Consider the following 25,153-nt stretch of genomic DNA (forward strand, 5'->3'; position numbering starts at 1 on the left):
GGTCTAAGCTGGCTTTTTTCTTTTTTATCAAGAGTAATATATATTTTGTTTACCCAGAATACATAAGGATTTTCCAGTGAAGCTTGTCAACTGTGACATGGAATTGAAGTTTCATAAATGTTTGTGCATAAAATCTTATTTATGACTGTATATGAATCAAAACTTCTCTTTAAAAATTTGGTGATTTGGTGCAGGTCAAATCAAGTTGTTATTTCAAAATTCAATTTACAATGTTATGCAAAAAAATGATCTGATTGAATTGAAAAACTCGCAGATAAGTTTACTGAGTCCTCTTTTAAAATCTTCCTATGCAATCTTGAAAATACTGATATTTAAGGACCTGCCCTCAGTCCTAAGATAAAACCATTATGCTCTGCCCTCAAGCTGAAGATACTGATATTGTAACCAGCCCTCAGCCTTAAAATGCTAATATTATGACCAGACCTCAATCTAAAGATACTGATATTAGGACATTTTATCCCTTCATCTGATAATGCTGATTTTATGACCAGCCCTCAGGCTGAAGATGTACATGTAGATTTTGTGAACAACCTCAGTCTGAAGATCCTGATATTGTGGCCAGCCCTCAGACTGAAGATATACTAATATTGTGACCACAGCTCTCAGACTGAAGATACTGATATTGTGTGCAGCCCTCAGTTGGATTATGCTGATATTTAAACCAGCCCTCAGCCTAAAGATACTGATATGTGACCAGCCCTCAGATACTGATATTGTGATCAGCCCTCAGTCTAAAAATTCTGATATTATGACCTGCCCTCATTCTGAATGTATGGATATTGTGGCCATCCCTCAGCTTGAAGATACCAATACTGTGACAAGCTCAAAGTTGGAAGATACTGATAATACAACCAGCCCTCAGTCTGAAGACACTGATAAACATATGAAATTACCAGCCCTTCGTCTGAATACAAATGTTAGGGCCAGCCCTCAGTCATTTTAGTATTACAACTGGTCCTTATTAAATATCAAACTTTGGAAAATGCATGCAAAGATATTGTTCAAATTAAATATTTACAACAATGTGACTAAACTAACTAAATACACATGCATAAATAGAAATTAGCATAATATACACAAAAACCATGCAAATATATAATCTAGCACATACCATATTTCTCTTAATCATCAACTTGGGCAGACGACATATATCACAGACAAGATGGTGTCTAATGAGACATAAGATAAAAGATAAGAAGGCCGTCATGGCCCTTTATTGCTCACCTGAATGTACCTTAGCCATTCAAGAACTTTTTCAATGTTCACAGATGCTGTTACCAAAAATTGGTAAATATTGGTAATGGTAAATTTATGCTTTTTACTCTCTTTTTTTTTGAAATTTTGAGAATTTTGTAGCATTATTTAATGAATCCTTACCCTCTGTCACTAAGATAGGATCTCCAACAAACTCTATATCTTTTGGGTAACCATTCTCTGAAACAATACATGCATTTAAATATACAATACACTCTCATGCATTATACAGGTGGCTTCTGGATAGTCTCTATAATCTTTCCAGTGAAACGGTGGGTAAATGTAGATAATGTGTTTTTCATGATAAACAACAAAATATAATCTAAATACAAATAATAATTCATTACAATGATCCTGTATTACACACCTGCACACTAATGGGTGCAAGAAAAAAATGTGGGAAAATCTGAAATGCTTATTTTCCATTGGTTTTATATAGAAACAGTGTGTTTTCAGAAGTAAAAAAAAATCGGAACTTACGGTAAATGCCTGAAAACATGTATTTGTGCATGTCTTGTACAATATTCATATTCTTAATACCCTAACAACTCCTGTACCAAAACAGTTCTTGTACCAATAAAGACTAAAGAATGAAACTTTGCATGATAATATTCAATCTCTAAAACCATTTCACCCCAGAAAAATTTAACTGTCATTAGCATTTTCCTTTTTTTGAAAGAATTGTTTTTTATTACATTCAAAGAATAATTATATGTGTTATCATAAGAAAAATGGCAGGTGGCTTGACCTTGGCAGGATCTTCTATGACCTTAACATTGCACTCAATGAAGAGTTCTTGTTTTTTTTTTTTCCTTTTCTTTTTTTTTGATAATGTGACTTAATTATTTTGAACAATATAAGCCTGAGCTGATTATTTTTGACAATAAAACGCCAAAGAGATAATTAAGTTCAAACTGAAGATGCCTTGTTAAAAATCCATACAAAACCTATTTCTTCTATAGAAAACTTCCTGCTAAACATAGATAATTTACCCATCTTAAAACTTTTCATCTTGAGTGTTACATGCTTAAGTGAACTTAAATTTTCAAGTTTTTCTTTTATTGTTGATTGTTTCTTAAGGAGTAAAAAAAATCATATTTCACAGGTTCCTACGCTACATTTGCTCTGTCTTGATGAATGTATGTACAAATATATACATAACATGCAGTGAAAGCATTCATATGTAACATATGCTACATTAAGATAAAATTTAAACAACAATGATAGTGTATTTCATTATATTGTGCATGGGGAAATACAACATGCAATAGCATAAATGAGCCGCGCCATGACAAAGTCGACGTAATGCGTTTGCGACCAGCATGGATCCAGACCAGCCTGCGCATCGGCACAGTCTGATCAGGATCCTGATGATGTCCGCTACCAGTTTTTTTAATTGTAATAGCTAGGGTTTGTAACCAAACAGCATGGATCCTGATCAGACTGCGCAGACGTGTAGACTGGTCTGGACCCATGCTGGTCCCAAACGCATTATGTTGGTTTTGTCATGGCACGGCTCAAATGTCTTATTCATCATTATTCATCATGAATCTTAATGAACAATCAGGTTTTGAAAATGAACTACCAACTTCTGCATGATTATAAAAACATAAATTTAACGTTGTGCTATTTGGCATAAATGACTGAGCCATTCAAATATCAAAAAATTAAAAAGCCAATTTACAAGATCATATTTTCAATATAGTGATTCTTTTTTAACATTCAAATGTAATTTGTGCTCATTTGGTAAAATTTCTCTTTGAAGGTTCCTCACAATATCTAATTTCCATTATAATTCAAGCAATTTAATGAAAAGTCAATAATAACTTCATTTGATGCAAAATAAATATTGCTACAACCTTGAAAGCATTAGTGAGGTCTTCCAATTTTTTAGGATCATTAACCTAATTACCCTACTAAATATAAATAATGGACTTGCCCTCCTTTAAATTGGACTCGTCCACTGTAAATTTTAGGGATTTCAATATTATTTAAACCTTAAAATTGAAATCAGAGCAGGGTTAATTCAGGCCTCAAAACTCTGTGAGATTGTTGCTGGCAGCGTTTTTAAGCCATGTGAATTAATTAAGCAAAGTAAATTATTGAAATAAAAGGTACTGTGGCAAAATGAAGCTTACTTTGACTTTCAATTGTTCCTGCACTACGTAACCCTTGGATGGACATAATGTCACTTAAATATATAGTTTCCTCTATATAAGGACAAGGAACAAGACTAATGGAACTTGAGGGAAATATTTCTGATCCCCCAATTTCACTTATCTTTTAATTCCGCAACATTATTCATACTATTAAGTACTTATTAATTGTTGTTGTTGTTTTTTGTTGTTGTTTTTTTCTCAATAAAACGGCTATGTACAAAATTTAAATGCATTAAGTACACATGTATTTTGAAACAGATATAAAATTTTGTTTTCAAAAAAGCCTGAAAAAAACTTCCCAGTAAGTTTAATAAGTTTTCTTTGCCCCTTTAAACATACAAAAGAAAATACAATAAAAATATAATTTAATTATAGTGAAATAAAATCACTGAATATGCTTTGTAAATCACAAAAAAACAACCTATAAAATATGGAAAGGTATTAAGAAATACTATAAAAAAATTAACAAAATAAACCCAAAGAATTATAACTACAAAATATACATCAATTCTTTTTTTAAACTTGCTACATTTAAATCAATAAACATTTTTTTGAAGTTTTAAAATTGCTTCTTTTACAATGAACAATTTCAATAGGACCACAATTTGTATAAATGTTTATTTAACAGGGACTATTTTATCTTGATTAGACTACAATACAATACAGGTAAACCTACAACTGGTTATCTTATTACCACAAGACCATCAATCTTGGCACCAAGACAATCCACAAAACTTTAAAACACACAAATAGGTCACTTAAGGATGTGGCAAAAAATTAGACTGGTCTAAGACAACTGTATAAAGTCTCAGCCAGGCTGGCCTGAATGTGCCAGGTCAAACTAATTGTCCAACATAACGTCACCTTAGTCCTTTATATATGATTTGATAGGAGTTAACCGGTTACTGAACTAAGATGACTATATGACCAATAGGGAGTTAACCGGATATACTGTCAACTTAGATGACTATATGACCAATAGACAAACTGCTTAGGCGGCTTATCTTGGCATTTTAAATTAAAATGAAGTACCTGGAATTAGTGTTTAACCTGCTTTAAATTGGTGTGATGATGGGTATGCCCTGCTTTGAATTTAGAACAGTCCATTCCAATTAACGGATTTAAATTTCAAAATCAGATTGCATGGATGGTGGCCGGCTTTATGCTGGTTCAATCATAATTGCCTTTAGCAGGCTAAGGGTTAATCATGGACATACATGTACAAAGTTTTGGTCCATTTCAGAAAATTAGCAAGGTAAATCATTTTCTATGTGAATTTTGTGTGAATGGACTTGTCCTCTTTTGAAATTGGACTTGTCCATTGCTAAATTAAAGGTACAGTATTTCTGTATCAAAATGCTAAAATTAATATATGCATGTAACAGTATCATATGAGACTGATCAATTCAGCTAAAACAAAAATACCAGTTGTCCCGGCTCCTTTTATTGGTAAACAGACATGTTATTATCTCACCTCATGTTTCCGTAAATTGACATGTAATACAAACATTTAAGATATATCACTCGGACAGAATTTTACCTTTTAAATGATCCAGTGAATGATTCATCATAACAAAAAAAAACCCCTCAACACAGGAAAGTGGTTAATTGCTTAATAAATGTCTATTTCAAAACAGAAGCAGATTAACACATGCTTTATTGTTATTAAATTTCCTGTTTCACGAAATTAAATCCCACTCACTTATATCTAGGTAAAATTTTGAGAAATCACAAAAACAGATTATATTACACAACATATGAATATAATGAATATAACACAACGTGATCTGCCAAGAATTCTATAGTTAACATAACATTTTCCACAATATTTTGAATTCAAATTATCGTAATAATTAACAGGTATATTCTACAATTATCTACATTTCTTTAATATGCTTTATAAATTATATCAGAATTAACACCTTAACACTGAAATGTGAGGTTTTGCCAAATGTTTTAGGATGATAACAATTCAAGGGGGGTCATCTCAAAACACATGTTTTCAGGTCAACTGTCATTCAAAACAATTAGTTTGTTTGCTTTGGATTTATTGCCAGTTTTAAACTGTAATAATAATTACAGTCATTAAATGGCAATGACACATGCAGTTATGTAACAAAGTTTGTTGGATTTTGTATCATAATCTTAAGAAATTTAAATTTGTGAACAGGGCATGTCATCTCTACTGTGTCAATAATAGGTTATCTAATCTGCGATTCCAGGAATAAAGTGTACATTTGATCAAGAAATGTTTGCCTTTATTAAAAAAAGAGTCTTTGGAGTCTTTTTAAAGAAGTGTATAGATAAGGTATCAAGGTATCAAAAAAGCATTACCTTTATTTGTTTTATAACCTTTGACCTCTATACAATGCATATTAATTCTAAATAATAATAGTGTCCTGCAAACAAAAAATGCAAATGCTCAATGCAGTTTTTTTAAAACTTAAACTTAAATGAATCTTTTATAAGTAAGCCAGTGTTTGTTTCTATATTTGACCTTGACACTTACATAATTGATGGTAATCAGTATAGAAGCCAATATGACCTTGACCTATAAATTGACCTCATAAATATTATTTATTACATTATGAGATGAAAACTTGATACAAAAAAGTAAAGTTTTTAGTCTAGATTTTACCTATATCAGAATCGGAAAGTCATAATCAAAAAGTATTTCTTTTGCAAGGAGATTGAGGTCTTAAATCAAAGCCTTTCTACATCACAAATGAAAATTTCAGGGTAACTGTGACCTACTTTACCTTAACCCATTACTTCATTAGCATTTTGTGAAAAATGGCTGTTTTCATTGAAATGTCTCCCGTTACAAGTTCAAATTGCTATAATACTATAAAAATGCTTCAATACTAATCAAACTTGGCACAAATGTGGACTGGACCATTGCTCTTGCATCAACATGCTCAGGCTTAAATTTTCTGTTACCATGGCAACGAGGGGACATCTCAAAATTGCCAAAAATCACTATTTTGCGTTGTTTTTTTCCATCAAAATTGATTTCAAAGTGCTGCAACTTTTCAATGGATTGAGATAGAGTCAAATGCTTTTCAGCGTTGGTTACACGTTACCTTATGATCAATCTGGGGTCATTTACAGCCTCTCACAAGTCCAAAATTTTCTTGGCGATGAGGGGGACTCCGCCCCCCTTCAAACCCCCCAAACAGAAGGGGGCACATCCCCCTTCTGGCAACCCCCTGATGTATCTTTTGGTTGGGGGGCCGCGCCGAAAAAGAGGTCACTTTTTTTAACAACATTTCTCAAACAAAAACAAGTGTTTGGGGCCTAAATAAGGCATTTTTTCATCATTTAAGACAACAAAAGGGGGGGGGGGGTGATAAAGGCGTTAAAAGGCGTGTATATGAAGTAATGGGTTAAAGTAGCAAACATCTCAAATGCACCTATTTTCTTTCCAACCATTGTCTGATATAAGTAATTTGAACATGGCTATCATTCTTTGAAGTTAGCACCAATCTTTAATTAATGTTGCAAAAGATGAACAAGTAATATAATATTATACTGGTTCAAAGTCAATGCCTATCTTTGATTCAGCAATGTCTCTTAGTGCAATTTAGAAATATAAATGCATTCCACTTGGCAGTTACCTGAACAGGTGATCATAAATTCTGTATAAGAGTGTTTATATTTCTGCACAAGAGTAAATACAACAGTCTATGGATACAGTAGCAACCACAATCTGTCACCCTGAAATACAAGGCTGAGCAGACTCATAATGCTCTTATAATGCTTATGTCCTTACAGAATGGACTCTCCATGTTGTGACACTAACATTTGGAACTAACATTCAGTCCAGTCCAAATGGAATAAAACATTAATACACTGAATTAAATCTTACATTTTTATCACTCTTAATATCACTTATTTAAGCAAGATTATAAAGAAAGTTTTTAGCTTACTCAAATTATTTGAACCACTTTCAACAATACAGGTGTCACACCAGGAAACATGGTCCAGAAGCTAGTATATGGCTCGAACCCACCCGTCTATGGCTGAGAGGCAAACACCTTAAATAACCATAATGCCACTGCTCCCCTTTTCTATACTCAAACATCTAACTTGGTCAGGTACAGATAAATTTAATTAACAAAGATAAAACCCAGCACAAATTTATTAAACTCCAAGATAGGTCTGTTTACCACACATAAGATAAGCATTAATTCTCTGATACCCTCTAATATCGACAGATAAACACTTCCCCCACATATCAGTTACCTACAAAATGCAATTTTTTGTTAAACATTTAAACAAGGTATATATTACATTTAATTATGACAAAACAAAGATCACAATAAGACATTACTTACACCTGACAACTGTAACAACTTTATATCCTGTCCTCAATGATGTCTATATATATATATATATATATATATATACATTCATATATATCCAATTTATGTTTACAAGTCAAGTAACCTATTCAATAAGAATTATTTCAAACTTGTCAAAAGTAGAGTAAGTTAAAACCGCAGATAAAAATACCCTCGTGTGTAAAAACCACAGAGAGTTTGCTCTCAATAGCAAAAACTGTCAATAAAACAAATTAAACCGTTAAATTCCAATTAAGTTTTAAAGCAAACGTTTCCTGTGGTCAGTAATCAATATCTGTTAAATGCCTGTGACTTACAGACCCACTGTTGACAACTAGCTTGTATTGACACACTATGTATATATATCTTGTTTATTCAATATATCTAAATTAATCACGCTGATAAAGGGAGATTACAGGAATTTCAATAAGAAAATCGCTGGTAGTATTTGGAGTGAATAAGTGGGCATTTGTTTAACTGTATACAAAATCAGTAGCATAAACAATAGATAATCACTTTACATAAACTGTAATATTATGCTGTAATATTTATAAACATTAAACAAGACTTACGGCAAAAGATAAAAAGCCTATATTAACATAATATTTCTCAAGCGTGCAGTTTTCATTCATGTCTCAAATCAGATTAACATATTTCTTGGTGTTTGGTTGGGAAAAAAATGTGCAGTTTGTCTAAATAGATGTAGTGTTAGCATATAGGTAAGTTGATTTCAGCAAATAAAAACTTCAAAGTTCAAAGTTATTTAAAGTACAGAATTATAAGCTTTTTTCATGAGTAAGATTTAACCAGTCTGCAATGTTATTACCCCTACATTGCTATTATTTGAATATTATTGGACTTTCCGAGCCTAATGTATTTGGATTTGTTCATTATTTCTTTTAAGGGTGTTCAAACATATCAAAAATTCTGCTCCGACTGCAGTGATGTGGAAGCTGGTCTTAATGTACAAAGGTGGCTTATGCACTGATCATTATATGAGCTGCGCCATGACAAAACCAACATAGTGCGTTTGCAACCAGCATGGATCCAGACCAACCTGCGCATCCGCGCAGTCTGATCAGGATCCATGCTGTTTGCTATCAGTCGCAAACCCATTATGTTGGTTTTGTCATGGCACAGCTCATATATTACCCTAACATTTACCATTGATATATTCTAAAGGCTCCTTTTCCCCCCTTTCATTCATGTATTATCATTCTGCAATCAGAGGATACTTCAGATATTAATACACTTTCAAAGTTTTCTTTTGCAAGTCATAAAAATAAAAGAATGAGTTTTAAAATCGCTGCAGCAAAGCCTAACTAAAGCCTGTATTTAAATAGCAAAACATTTATTACCATAATTTGGGTGACAACATTATCGTGCTAGCTAATAATTTGTGTGACAAAATCTACCCTTGTCAGTTCATAATTTCATAACTTGTATGGCAAAACAATCTACCTTTGCTTGTTTGACAAATTAATCTACCCTTGCTTAAGTTACACATCACATGTGGTGCAAAATATCAACCAATCTAACTAAACTAGGTGATTGACCCTTTCCTCTTTTAATGCAATCAAACAAAACAGACTGTGATACATTCGTACTAGTGTAAAATTTACTACCACAACTCAATAAGATTAAAGAGATTATCCGTTTAAAAGTTAATCCCAATTTACAATCACTTCTATTTGATTTGCATTAATTTCAGCACTTTTTATGCCATTGATCATAAAGGCACTCTTGTGACAGTTATGCACACATTATAAATTATTCCCAGTAAAGCGTATTGGTGAATAAAAGATTCTTAAAAAATACAAAGTTCTTAAAACCCGCTGTTTTATCTCCGACTACTATATTGGCCAAGAATGTGCATTCAACTTACATATGGTTATGACTGAAAAAATTATAATAAAAGATTCAGCATACAACATAAATGGAACATTATTTTGCCATTTTAAAAAGCTTAGTTTTCTTGAGTGTGGGTTTTTCCAAGCTAATCCGGTACAAACAAACTTTTACCATGCACTACCATTCACAAAAGATGTGTCAACCTGTTGTCCTTACTTTCGAAGCTGTAACTGTAAAAGTTTGTTTGTAGCCCTAGATTACCTGGGGAATACCCAAAATATTCCTAATTTCCAAGTAAGCCTATTGTTGCAATCAACTGCAATAATAACCACCCAAACATAATCCAAGTCCTATCCGTTGAATTTCAATTCTTGTTACTAAATTAGCTAAATTGTGATTAAAGTTTTATAGCTTATTTAAATCCATTACTATAATAACTTCTGCCTTTAACAGTAGTTATTAAATAAGGAAACAAGGTTAGCACCTCAGACTAGGGGCCACGCAGGCACCTTAACGACTAAAAGGCCCTAATCCGCTAAACAAAGGGGCAGGCAACTTAACCATAATAAAGGCCACTGTATGATCCTCTTGAAAAAGTCTTAAGTTCTTCATGCCCTAGCATTCTAAGCTATATGCCTAAACAAATTCATCAAGATGTCATGATAGTATTTACTTTTTGTTATTCTGTATCATCTAAGTAGCATACCAGTAAATCAAGCAAACAGTCAAAAAACTAGCTAATTCTCTTTGCCAATCTATTTATATCCGGTGCTTTTTCCAGAAGAACATAATTTATCTAACTAGAATGACAACAAACACGAGTGTTTTTTTTGTATCTACAATCTATGTATGCCAAGAATTGTCCGCCATTCTTACCTTGACCTTGAGGCTTTGTTTGACCTTCATTTCTACCTCCGGTGGCGGTATAATATAGTACTTCTTCGTCATCTAAAAATTGGCCTTATTTTTAGCAAGTATCCAAATTATTTCATATTGAAAATACAGATATGAAAGTATTTCTGATGATGACAAATACGACTCTGACCAATCACAGTAAGTATGAACAGAAAACTTAATACTCTAGTTAGGTAAAGAACACAGCAAAATAACTCCATGCAAGGTAAATGGGTGAAAAAACATTGGGCACAAAATGTAAACTTTATGCAAAATGCGGAAAAAAAGCTCAAATATTAATTTCTCATTGTTGTCAATTATCTTACTGCTATTCTTGTTGACCATGTCTTAAAGTCTTTTCTATATTATATAATTATACAAAATATACAGTACACAAACTTATATACCGTATTTCTTCTAATATAAGTATCTTCCTTTTTCAATCCTTTTTTTTGGTCATTGAATAGATCATTTTTACTTTCGTGTACAAGTTACTGTCAATAAATATCTGTATTCTATAATTTGACAATTAACTTTTTTAACATCTGAATACTGTGACAAGTTCAAATAAGGAAATTTTGGTCTTAAAAATACACTATTGGTGTTTTGCATGACCCTCCCTTGGGGCTTATATTAGGACCAATACAGTAGACAAGCATTACATTACATGACCAGTGACCATAGATCTAGCCTGGATATATTGATAATATTCTCTGGTATAATAATATTGTTGCTATAACGTATAACTACAAATAAACGTACCTCTATTTTTTTGTAGAAGTGTGATATATGGACTCTGTGATGGAGGTAGATGACTCGGTTCATCTTTGAGATGTAACATGCTAGTGGATACATGATGATCTAAACCATTATGAACAGGGGGCGGTGACACGGTACTATTTCCATTCTCTAATATTTCCGGCTTTTTATCGTGATGATTTGAGACCGGACTTGCATCTTGATGTGATGATGATAATGGCTGGGGAGGGGAAAGAGCACTTGTCGGCAGAGATTCTGTATTAGTTGGGGCAACTCTTTGAGTAGGTTTCCAGGAGGAGTAACTCTCTTCTGACTTGGCAAGTGACTTAGTATATGATTCTGGGGCAGTTATCTAAAAGAAAATCAAATAATACAACATTAAGTTTTGTACAAGAAAATTCAATAAGCTATCTTATTGACAGGAAAAATTCAAGCAAGAAATAATCAGCCATAATCATGACACACAAACATCCCCCGAGATGTCACTAGAAAATCTGTATATCTATCAATTTCAGGAACAGATACAATTTTCATTAGTTTGTCAACATTATTTAAAACATGAACATTAAAGTAACCAGACATACATAATTACTAAAATGGGAAGTTAACTACCTGTATCTTATGAAACTTTTTATTTTCAAAATAGATCACTTAAATTCATTTTGATTGAACATGGTAGAATTGATAATTTTACGTTTCTTTCCATTACAAATTATTTTTCAGAAATAGGAGAATAGTATAAATGAAACTGTTTGGAAAGGTGCTGAATTTTGACCCAAGTTCTTTGCCCTTAAAATCACTGTGGAAGGCAAGTTTAATAAAATTCATTTAACCCTTGTAAAAATCCTCAGAAAGATTTTTGTTCTTAACATTTCTTAAAACCTGTGAACTTACTGCAGATATATTGCTAGGAGCTCTTGAGAAGTCTGTCCTAATAGGTCTGTAGCCTTTGTGGGCTGTATTTGATGGCCCTCCTGGGCTCCACCTTTGTGGTATTTCCTTGAGAGAGGGTGATTGATTCCCCTCGGTCTGTGACTTCTCTGTGAATGAAGGAGCCTGTGAAGAATGTTGTATACCAGGTTTCCACACACCTGTAATATAAAATATATCATATAAACAAGACTTACACACACCTATAACATAAAATTAAACAATTATTTCTAAGCTATTTTAACAGTAATATGCCAATGCATAAGAAATAATCCTCTCCCATGTGGTTTAGAACTCACAAACACCAGCCTACAAATAAACTCAACACTTAAGACCAGTGAGCCAAATTTGAAGAAACTACTCCCAGAAGTTCAACTTATAGAAATCGAGGAAGGTGTGGACCCATATGTAACTGTAGACATTTGCATCGATTTCCATATGTTCCTACTTATCAGTGCCACAGAAATCTATATATAGACTATTTAACAGCTACTATTTCCCTGCCCATGAAATCCTCTGACAAATATAGTCTAGACAAACTTATAAACAAAACTCCACCGGAAATTAACTAAATCGGTATAAACTGTTCAAGGCAAGCTTTTATTGGCATGATTGTGAATATTGTAATTTTGTCCAGAAATATGCAGGATAATACTCCTCTGAGCATTGCTATAAACACATTGATATTATTAAATTGGTTTAAAAACATAATATAGAAGCATAAAACATCTTGTTTATTCCACACTTATCAATGTGCACTTTGTTAATCATACATTTTTCAATGGGCATATCGATGGTTATAACACACTCTTCAATGAGCACAATGGTTATAACACACTCTTCAAAATGCACAATGGTTATAACACACTCTGAAATGAGCACAATGGTTATAACACACTCTTCAATGTGCACAATGGTAATAATACACTCTTCAATGTGCACAATGGTTATAACACACTCTGAAATCAGCACAATGGTTATAACACACTCTTTAATGCAAACAATGGTTATATAAACTCTTCAATGCCCACAATGGTTATAACACACTCTTCAATGCGCACAATGGTTATAACACACTCTTCAATGCACACAATGGTTATAACACACTCTTCAATGCTTCGAATGGTTATAACACATTCTTCAATGCGCACAATGATTATAACACTATCTTCAAAGGGCACAACGATAATAACACACTCTTCAATGTGCACAATGGTTATAACACACTCTGAAATGAGCACAATGGTTATAACACACTCTTTAATGCGCACAATGGTTATATAAACTCTTCAATGCCCACAATGGTTATAACACACTCTTCAATGCGCACAATGATTATAACACACTCTTCAATGCGCACAATGGTTATAACACACTCTTCAATGCGCAAAATGGTTATAACACACTCTTCAATGAGCACAATGGTTATAACACACTCTTCTATGCACACAATGGTTATAACAAACTAATGGTTATAAAAACTCTCCAATGCTCACAATGGTTATAACACACTCTACAATGCGAACAATGGTTATAACACACTCTTCAAAGGGCACAATGGTTATAACACACTCTTCAATAAGCACAATGATTATAACACACTCTTCAATGCTCACAATGATTATAACACACTCTTCAATGCCCACAATGGTTATAACACACTCTTCAATGCGCACAATTGTTATAACACACTCTTCAATGCCCACAATGGATATAACACACTCTTCAATGTGCACAGTGGTTATAACACACTCTTCAATGCGCACAATGGTTATAACACACTTTTCAATTCGCACCATGGTTATAACACACTTTTCAATTCGCACAATAGTTATAACACACTCTTTAATGCGCACAATGGTTATAACACACTCTTCAATGCGCACAATGGTTATAATACACTCTTCAATGTGAGCGTTATCACACATTCTTTCATTTGTTATGTTTCTTTACAGGATACAAACACAATTCTGGTCATATGGCATCGAAACAGGAAAGATGATTTGGCTTTTTGAAATTTTTTTTTTTTAATTTTGAAAGGAATAAAGGAAAGTGGCTTTATAAATACCATGATGTTTTGTAGTTTCAAATCAAACTCGTACAACTGGGCAGTCAACAGTAGTAGAGTCTAGCTAGGCTCTTTACCTCGGTGGAAGAGAGTGCCGTCATTAATGCTGTTTATGCTCACAGGGTTAAGCAGACAATTTTCCAATGACATTGATAAGGAATATTAATACTTCTATGCACTTATCTATGATCCCTTTCTGTTATTAGATTATGTGTGAGACATCATCTTTGATTTGGATAAGTTTTACTTGTAACCATATTTGGGGAATTTTCTTCTATCAATTTATGTTCATATTTTCAGATCTTGTCTTAGTTTTTATACTTTGTTAGGTTTTATGTGAGTCATACTGATACTGTAATGTTTATAAAGCATTTTTCCATCTAGAATGGTAGAGGAAGAATAACTGAGGTGATACTCTGTATGTTATTTCACATACATATAGATGACTAGTGCATGGACACTGCATATTAAGCTTGTTGGATAGCTTCTTTACATGAGAGAACACAAGGTTTCAAATCAACACCAGTAAGAGGAAAGTGATTTGAAGTCAGAGACCTTTATCACTTTACCATATTATTAAACTATTTAAACTTAAAGTATGTAACAGAAGTTCATTAAACGGATCCCCTAAGAACAGCACAACAGACTTGACTATGGAATTAAGAATATTTTGGGTTAAAAAATTCTAGCTAATACGATGGGGGGGGGGGGGGCAAAAATATGGGCAACAGGTTAATTATTTATTGTGAATGGTAGTGTAACATGAAGTTTTAGCAGTAAAAGTTTGTTTGTAGCAGGGGATATAAAACTCGGAAAAAACCACATTTGCCGAGGTTCAAATTACTACTATTAAAACATTGGCAATAACTTAAAACATGGAACATACATGTTTTAACATTTTTGAGTCCTAAATAGGAATATTTCAACGACTATATGCCACCAGTATAGAGCCAGGCAAGCTTCCATACCCCTTCAGTTTGACTTAAGACATCATTTCAAATTTACTTTTTTCTCTACGCTGAAATCCTTGACACATATAATGGACAGTTCCAAATTCACGGCAACATGAAGAGAGGGTAAATGAAGAGATCAATAATTTTCTCTGTTACACTATAAAGCTCTACTTTTCATTTCATTATCTCAAAGCAGATCTATATTATACATAAAACTACACAATGTCTTGTATCTGCTTTTAAAATAAAAGTGTCTCCCCTATAAATCTCCAATCAATCAAAACAGCTTGTTCTAGGTCCTAGATACAAATAGCTTACAACAAATTCCAATCAATCGTTGATTTTTTTAAAAATCAGACGGTAATAAATTAATGCACCTTAGCACAGTAACAGTTTAAGTCCTAATAAATTTACTAGGAGTTAATTAGTTTTTGCACTTAGGTGACAATCTGATCTAAATTATGTAATAAATTAACACCTTGATTTTCTTGTGTTTTTTGTTTTTGTATTTTTTTCATATTCTATTTTTATATTTTTTTTCAATGTGACACTATATCAATATAAAATCCCATAGAGGGTGATAGAATGAAAATTAATGTTCACCCAAGACAAGTGATGTCAACCAAGGTGGACATTATCTTGTCAAGAGTGAACACTTTGTTATATCACCCTCAGTGGGATAGGATATTTATTTTTATTACATCTGATTTATCATTATCTTCAAGACAGGCATTTTATACATTATAAATTATAACTAAAAACCTGGAGAATGGTCCTTCAACAACAAAATTACATGAAAATTGCAGAAACCATTCAATTGAGTCTGTACATGAGGGATAATGAAAAACATCCCTCATGCCCCCTAGTACCAGCTTGAACAGTACTCAATTTTCAACATTAGAAATGCTAGAATCAATGATCCTAACTAAACCAGTCAGTACAAATGGGGACCTTCTGGAAATACAGCTGGTCGAAATTCAATATTGCCATGTGCCATTATGAACTGTTAACCTGTGACACCACATAAGGCTATATGTTAACACATCAGGTATAATAATTAAAATATAGAATCTGTAAATAAAATCTGGTAAATAGACAAAACCTCCCTCCCAGGCAAAAACAGCTCTTTAGTACATGTAACAACCAAAAAAATAAAAGCTAGACAAAAGCCTTCGCTTGAAATTTATGGATAGGATGTAAATTTTTAACCCCTGCCCATCATTTTGACAGAGTGTATGGGAGTAAGGCCGTTGTCCACCTTGTCATTCTTTAAACAGGGCTTTCGTTCTACTCTAAATCAATCCTTACCTGGTTTAGGACTGGACTTTATTGGAGGCTGAGTACCATTTATCTTCGGGTCAGAAGAATCTGCAAAACAATTTTCAAAATCATGTTATGTCAGCATAAAACAAGAGACAACGGTTACATTACTTCTTTAATAAATAATCATTCCTATAAAATTTAAAAATTAATTTTCCAATTAAACCAATATGATTAAGATATTGTAGCATGCCATTAAAGTACCATTTGAAGCATTTAGGCCGCAGCACTTTTAGTAGAACTGTTAACCTTTGATTCAACCAATAACTAGGTAATGTATTCATTAGCATACATACATACAATAGCCATTTTTTTAGTAAACAAAATGATCATGACAATCCATTAATGCTGTAGTGAGTAGTTCCCTATTAATGTCTTAAGAATGTTTGCTCTCAAAACACCATTAAGTCTGACATGTATTAGAGAATATGATGGCATTTTGTCACATGCATTCACTATATCATTATGATCACCTATTATTATGATCACCTATTGTTAAAGGAGCTCCTTTGATTACAAATCCCCTGCTTTTCATATTGTGCTAAGCAGATGGACTCACTCATAAAGTAACCAAAAGATTTACTAGGGAATTAAGAATATTTTTTGTTTTTCCCAACTAATCCAGAAGTACAAACCAACTTTTACAGTTACAGCTTCGAAATAAGCGCAACAGGTTGACTCATTATGACTGGTAGTGCAACATGAAGCTATAATATTTTTGTTCTACCGAGGGATTAGCTTGGAAAAACCCACATTAATTTGCTGAGTTCCGGATAACACCTATTCCTGGTAAAAGCTGACACTACAATATCTTACCTATGGTGTCAAAACTTGACAGGCTTGAATCTCTTTCATCATCACAACTACCTTCACCAACTGTAACACACAGAAAATAAAATAATCACTTTAAAAATATCATCGAATCAATTAATCCTTCAATCTGTATATCTTAAACACCAAAAAGCACTTTTTGTATGTTTCACTATTATGCTTAATATAGTCGACCATCTAAAGTTTCTATTAAAAATCCTCTTCAAATAAAAAAGAAAAGTTAATATAAAATATAACACAGTCACATTCCTTCACCAAACATTAATATACAAGTCAGTTCTTTCAAGCTGAATGAATCTTTTGCCCATGTCGATATTTATTGGGTAAAGAACAGTAAAAATGTCATGGGTCAGCCAAATACAGATAAAATGTGTATCAGTCAATGTTATCAATAGCCTGTGAAATGCCCAAAAGATGAAAGACATAACAGATATTGGTTTTATATCTAGGGAAAAATGTTTTCAGTTAATATCACAGGAACACTGACCAAGCCTAAAAAAGCAACCATGACTTTAGGACATGTCAACTTTTTTTTTCAGGATTATATTCACCAAAATGTCATAGGTAACCCATCAAACACCAGTGTGACATTTTAGTCTACAGAAAAAAGTCAATACTCTAATTTTCTTGCTACCCACATAAGGAAGACCTTCACAATTTTATGACTACAATGTTACGTTTACAGAGATGTAAAATAATCATAAGAAACTTGGTAAGGATCGAGTCACAAAAGTTATTACATGTACAAAATTTTTATGAACTTTAAAGAAGATTTGATCTGTATATAAAAGTCAAGAATAACAATAACAATGCTAAATAATTCACCAAAATTCTAAGTAAACTTAAAGCCTAGAATGTAACTTATCGATCAAGGCTTCAGCTCAACAAGCCTCTGCAATGGAGGCCGGCTAGGCCCCTAAAAACGTTGAATTAATCTACATGTAAAACTATGGTTAACTGCACGCAATGATTAATGACTTGCAAAATACTTAATCTTTTTGCCATATTTATTTACTGTCAGAAAATTTATCAAACAATGTAAAATTGGTGACAATGACATTTACTTTTTGTTAGAATAAGAAAATCTTCATCCATTAATTAAATGTACTTTAAAATGCAACAATTCTTAAATCACTTTATAAAATCAAGTCAACACATAATTTCATAATTGTTTTTATAATAATTTATCAAAATTAGTTAAAAGGATAATGTTTTACAGTTTTAAATATTTGTATAAAGCAGGAAAATCTGCTTTTGACCAAGATTTACGATTTTATGTTAATTATAAAATGTATATGCAATGCAGATGTATCTCAAACCATGCAAATACACATGTATCAAAATTATGCATACTTTGTCACACACTGAAAATTATAAAATTAACTTACATATATCATTCAATGTAAGTCTAATTATGATGGAGGGGTGGGCAGGGGGGTAATTATAAGCTTTTTGGTGATTTACTAATTTTCATGTTAATTGCATTTTAATCTACTAGGAAAAAATGACAGCTACCTAGGAAATAAATAAGTGACTTCAAGAAGCAGTTACTAAGGTCATTCTGAGTTGATGCAGTCAATAAGACTAAAATTTGAATACTCTTAATTATTTTATTCACCAGGTAAATGTATACCAGGCCCAGTACCCCTGCACCCACAATCCTGCCGGCAAAGAAAGTTCGAGATGTACAGAGTTTGTTACATATTGCTGGGTCATTGAAGTTATTTTGTTATTAAGGGTGCCCCCAAAAAACAAAGGATATTTCAGACTTGCGATGTAGGGGCATTCTGTAGGAACAGAACTGGTAACTTTCTGTTTCCACACATCAAAAAGTCCTTCAACTCCCTTGGGGCAAAGGGCTGGGCTTACAATTGACTGGTATACATAAACAAATAATAAATTAAAGTAGAAAAGTTTGTTTTTTGTAAACAATTGGCTTAACACAGGTATAAGACATAATTTATTACAAATAACTGTACCAAACATTTTTATTTAGCCTAGATATAACCCTAGCACAGAACTATTCCCTTATCTTCTTTATGCATTGTTGTCTGACAAGTAAAGCTACTGTGAAACTTCAGTTACAGAAAAATCCGCAAAACCAGATCAAATGTATCATAAACCATTGAATTGATAATTGTACACAAAGGAACAATTTACAAATGAATACCAAGTCTTAGATAAGACAGAAAATGCAGATTTGTTCACCTAAAGAGAGATATTTTCATGACAGCTTTATTGCATAGAAACATATCCCAAGGTAAAATCCCTCTGCTTCAATTGAACAGTTTTAGAGTGATCTTTGACCTCGATTTTTTAACTTGACCTTCAATCAGTACAGCTGTAAATGCTAACTTTCTTAAGGTCAATTCCAATTGAATAACTTTCTGAAGGAATTCCAACTGAATAGCTTTTTGAAGAAGGATCTTTGACCTTGACCTTTGAGTTTGACCTTCAATCAGTACACCTGTAATGCTAACTTTCCTAAAAATGGATTAAATCTGGATGTATAATTATAAGGACAATCTTATTATAAGCCTTAATACCACATTCACCTTTATAAAAAAATATTCATCATTTTTAGGGAACATTTCAAAAATGCACATGTTTACTTACTAGATAGTGAACAGTGCAGACCATGATTCTTCTCCATGCCAGCTGATCTTGGTCTGCACTGAATTTGTTACCTCCAGCAGGCTATTAGGGTTAAAGATAATTTTGGTCTGCTTACAATAGAACAACAAGGAATAGCAACTTTGTCATGTCATACTTGCCTTGCATGATTCTATATACATGTATATATTTGTAATTATATATTACAAACAACATGTTACTAAGGTTTTACAGCTCATTAATATGCAGACATACGCTTACACATTTTTTACTACTACATCTACAGTGAATTATATTATTTCAGGTACACTATATGTTAGTACATGTATATATGTAAACTTACAATGTCATATAATGTAACTATAAATTAATCAAATGCATGACAAGGATCTTAAGTTGCATTAAAATTTCCAAATTTATTTTACCAAAGCAAAGGAAAGATCATATTTATCTTAAAACTTCTAGTCAGAATTTAAGGACTGCTTAAATCAGTAAAATAAGCTTTATAATGCAATCATACTAAACATGAAATATGGTTATACAATTGTAATTATACAGTGCTAGGACTTTTTATATAATACTACAGTAACTGCTATTTTTAATTTAAGTGCACAATGGAGGTAATTTGTTTCACAAGCTTATATAATTGGTATGCATTCATGTACATAAGCCTAGTGGAATGAATTGGCAATGTTATTTTCATCTGGGAACCACACATTTTGTCTGAAGAGTTTTTTTCTCTGTTTTTCCAATACAAATTACAAGGTTTGTCTCCTGTACATTAGACTAAACTATAAATAGTACACAGATGTTAATTTACTATGTTCCAACAGCCACGGGTGAAATAATTAAATAACAGTACACTGTAATTTCAAAAAGCCCTAAACTCTAATTTTTAACAACTATACCGGTACATAGCATGATAAAAATAACCCTATTCTGCAAGAATTCTACTGAAAGATGACCATGCAAAAAGCATTATGTTATAAACACAATGTTTTCAATATAAATTAATACTTCATAGTAGTCTTTTAATAAAATGATTTGTACACTGTTATCACTTTAGATTTTCAAAAATACTCTTTAATATTAATTTGCAAAAATGCAACAATTAAGGTTGAAACATACCTGAATTTTCCAAAGATTAGTACACTTAAATCAGTGCATCAACAAATTGAAATCCTCCTTGGTAATTCTATTTACCATTCATATATGAATAATAGTTCAAAACAATGAAGAATAAAAGTTCAAAACACTATATTCACCTCTGAAAAATGTTGCAGTGAGTTATTTTGTGTCTATTTTAGTATCAGTAATTAACTCTTAATTACTTAAACATTCCTTCACACTCAACATCTCTATAACCTGTGACTGAACAAGTACATTTACAGCAAATTCAACACTATTCTCCGATAATGTCATATAAACAATTCAGTAGCAGCTCAAACTAAACTTTTTCCTATACCAACTATAATGGATATTATTACTATAAAAGAACAGAAATCTGAAAACAATACTTCAAAACAATGGATATAGCAGTGAATTTGATTTCCTCTTTTATAATTACACCAGAACAGAAGCTAAGAGCGTGTAATAATTTCCGAGATAGACTGTCATAATCCAATATCCTCCATAATCTCCACTCTAAAACAACCAATTCTCATGAATAATTAAAGGCACCAGTCACAAATATTGAGTGGATATATATTAACTACAGTGTCAAAATTCCCTTTCAAATTCCCGCTGCATATAAATCAAAAGAAAACACTATCAATGCACTGAGGGAAAAAAAAATTGGATTAAGAGGCTAAAGGAATCTATATGTGGATGAAGAAGTTAGTTATAAAGTATAGGGAGGCTTGAAGTACTGTGTTTAGTGAGTAGAAGAGAGTATTGATCCCTGGTACACAAAGAGAATATGAGCCTCAGTAATAAAATCCAAGTGTCAATGAATGCAGCTCAGTAAATGTCCCCCTGACAAGCACTAAGACAGATGGCTGGTCAGAGAGTGACCAGATGTAATAAAATCTGTGATTTCCAATTCAAATATATGCCGGAGCTCAATTTAAATGAATTAAAATTGACCTCATCTACATATTTTAACTATGCGAACTTAATCTAACCTGAACAACTTGAGGGCGAATTTTCATACCAATTTATTTTTAGTAAGATAATGGTATTCAATTTCTGTTCCAGTTTATCAATAATGGAAATAAAATGCATAAAAATTGAGTGAATTTTTCTGTTAACATTGCTTTTTCCCCTATCCTCGCATTATCTTTCTCCTCTATTTACACTGAAATGGGCATTCAGCTCCAAACACTATCTCAATTTAGATAAGAGAAGAGTTATAGAGAAGAAATATAGAAACTCTTGCCAAGCTAATCTCATAAATCGTAATTTGATTGCATAATGCCATATAAAGAATGATTAAGTCAAGTGTAGAAGAGAACAAGGGTTAAAACCCAACTTTCTACTTTTATATTGAACATTTCTACTGAGTCTTGCTTAATTACCCATTTCTCTCACTGCATGTCTTCTTGTTTAATCAATTTATTTTCTTTTACCATATATTCCAAAAACACACTTGATTAGTTTTAATTAATCTAATCACTTTTCAGGGTCAGTTTCAATTAACACTGATACTGTTAAGTACTGCCTGCTGAGAAAAACCTTAGGTCCCTCTCCATGCATTATTTCACTCAAAGACAGGCATCTGAGGGTAAAACCACTGACCTGATGCAAGCTTAACCTTCTTGGGAATGATAGACCAGTGTATAAAAGTTGTCATGTGGTTACAATGTCAGAGCACCTTTCAATCAGGGATCAATTAGGATCAAACCATATATAATGAAGTTTCCTCATATGACACCAGTTATTGTCAGTTCCAGGATGCATAAAGTTGGTTATCCAACAGTGGTTGCTCTGGAAAGGTTCAAACAAGCTTAAATTCAAGCCAAGCTTAAATATATTTTTTAAGCCATTTATTGTTTTATCAAAATTAATTGTGTCTGATGGCTAAAAGCCAAGTTGACAGAGCAATGATATTAGATTTTCATGAAGTAGTTTCCCAGTAAGCCTTATATACAATAAGATAATTGGAAGTGTGTTTGATACTGGACATTTCCCTTATTGATTTTTGAAATTGCATTCAGTTTTATTCCCAATGGTGAATCCAATCTACAGGAGAAATCATTATCTTTTATCAGCAAAGATATTTTTTTATATTTTGATTTTGCATAACAATGATATACGAGAAATGATTTTTGAAATAAATAAAAAGAAATAATAACTGACATGTTGAGCCAAACATATAGGTTAAGGACCTAACGTTTAGTCAAATTAATTCTTAAACCATTCTGTATAAACAGGACAAATCTTATTCAGCTTTTGAAAGGTCAAGAATAAATTTGTATAGGAATAGGATGAGTCACTTTCTTTCTAATTTAGGTATCTAAATTTTTCTATGTGAGGTCTAAAAGTTTTCATGGACAATATCATGCTATGTTTCTTGTTAAATATTGTACTAATTTCAGGGTTATCTGACTGGGATTTCTATTCATGATATCGTTTTTCATGCAGGGACCCATGCATGATACCTTTTCTTGGTTTCTGTTCATGTTGAATCTGTATAGGTATAAAACCCCTTCTCTCTTGCCTCAGTCCAATAGCTTCTTCTTGTCTTGTAGGATAACTCTGACTTTCTGACAGTGACCTTGACATTGGAGCCCTTGACATTGGAGCCCTTGACAGATCTCGTCTTTGTTGATCAGGAGAAGCTGTTGGTGCCCAAGGAGTGTTTTGTACCTGGGTAGGCTGCACATTGGGTTTCCATACATGCCTTGACAATAGTGGCGAATGCTGTGGTCTCCAAGATGGTTGTGCTTTACCTCTGCCTCCTTCAATATCACTAAAGCAAACATCATCATCATGTACTATGTTACGCTGTAGCTTTGGACTTCCACTTCTTCTTACTTTATGTCCAAAAGAAGGAAGAGTAGAATAGCTTCCTGGGTCCGGTTCAAACATTTGCCTGGAACGCAAATCACCAGTGGATGATTTCTTTCCAGGCAGAGTAGCATAAGACATTGAATGGTCTTGTTGCATTTCTTCCCAGTCTTTTTGAAAGGTCTTTTTCTTGTCTGCTTGTAGCTGATGTTGTAAAGCTTCTTCAACACGCTTTTCTCGCTGTGATTCCACTTTTGTTGGGATAATGTATTCACTTTGTTGTGCTCCATAAGGTGGGGGAGCAATATCTGGGTACTTACCAATAGTGTTGGGTTTTATTTCCTGCTTTGTTTGCTTGTCATAAATTGGTACTTGCTTTATTGCTTCATAAATAACATTATTAATGTCTCTTTCGAGGTCTATTCTTCGTTTTTCTAAATCAGCTTTCTTTTTGTCATGTTCAATCCTTATCTGTCTAGGGGAGTCTGGTTTTGAATCACTTTCCAATGAAGTTTGTGAGGAAAATGGGCCTCTTCGTATTTGTATTGGTATTTCCCGTCTTGGAGAACCAACTGACGCACCAGGGGATTGTTGACCTTGATGTCCATCTGCATCTGTCGAGGAAAATTGTTCTCGAAGGAGAGCGCGTTGTATTGGACTCCTTTCAATATTGACGGACCTTGCCAGATCAGGATTTTGACCTTGATCAACTTCAACAGGCACTTGCCTTAGACCCTTAATACTTTCACTTATTCCTTTAAACACAACAGGAATTTCTCTTGGAAGTTCACCATGACCTGAGGCGAAATCTCGGGGTGGAGGGAAAAAAGATTGTGACCTAGGCGAACCATATGACCTTGGGGAATCATGACTTGCAGATTGTTGTGAATTATAGTCAGGATTCTGCTTTTTAGCCTCAATCTTTATTGGCAATGACCATGCACTATTGTCAGCACTTACATTTTTTTCTGAAGCAGACACACCTCCATACGTCTGCTGCTGGCCTCTGTATAGGTCACGGTCATTTGTGTCTATTAATAGAAATAGAGGATGAATTTAATAATAATCGTGACACAGAATAAATCTTTAAACAGCATGCATCAACTTCTTTAAACTCTACATCAACGTCATTCCACAACAGTTTTTCATGAAATAATTGTAAAACAGACACTGACTTAAATGACACAGATTTAAGACAACAGAAAACAG

General features: G+C 32.9%; 1 protein-coding gene across 27 annotated transcripts in view; it reads right to left on the reverse strand.

The window, feature by feature from the left end:
* LOC132752021 (sorbin and SH3 domain-containing protein 1-like) overlaps window positions 1-25,153 on the reverse strand; it is a 107,041-nt gene that overhangs the window by 54,604 nt on the left and 27,284 nt on the right. For 18 of the 27 annotated variants that reach the window (XM_060742266.1, XM_060742263.1, XM_060742260.1 and 15 more), the window contains 7 exons: window positions 23,596-24,975; window positions 17,369-17,428; window positions 16,541-16,600; window positions 12,176-12,372; window positions 11,285-11,633; window positions 10,505-10,576; window positions 1,399-1,455 (listed from right to left, as the gene is read on the reverse strand). In XM_060742266.1, the coding sequence (XP_060598249.1) occupies window positions 1,399-1,455; window positions 10,505-10,576; window positions 11,285-11,633; window positions 12,176-12,372; window positions 16,541-16,600; window positions 17,369-17,428; window positions 23,596-24,975 (2,175 nt within the window). The remainder of the gene's footprint in view (window positions 1-1,398; window positions 1,456-10,504; window positions 10,577-11,284; window positions 11,634-12,175; window positions 12,373-16,540; window positions 16,601-17,368; window positions 17,429-23,595; window positions 24,976-25,153) is intronic. The other 9 variants (XM_060742276.1, XM_060742273.1, XM_060742275.1 and 6 more) reach the window with 4 other exon arrangements.

This window comes from Ruditapes philippinarum, unplaced genomic scaffold (genome assembly GCF_026571515.1).
Source record: "Ruditapes philippinarum isolate M1 unplaced genomic scaffold, ASM2657151v2 ctg2591_1_1_1_1, whole genome shotgun sequence".
Taxonomy (NCBI): Eukaryota; Metazoa; Mollusca; class Bivalvia; order Venerida; family Veneridae; genus Ruditapes; species Ruditapes philippinarum.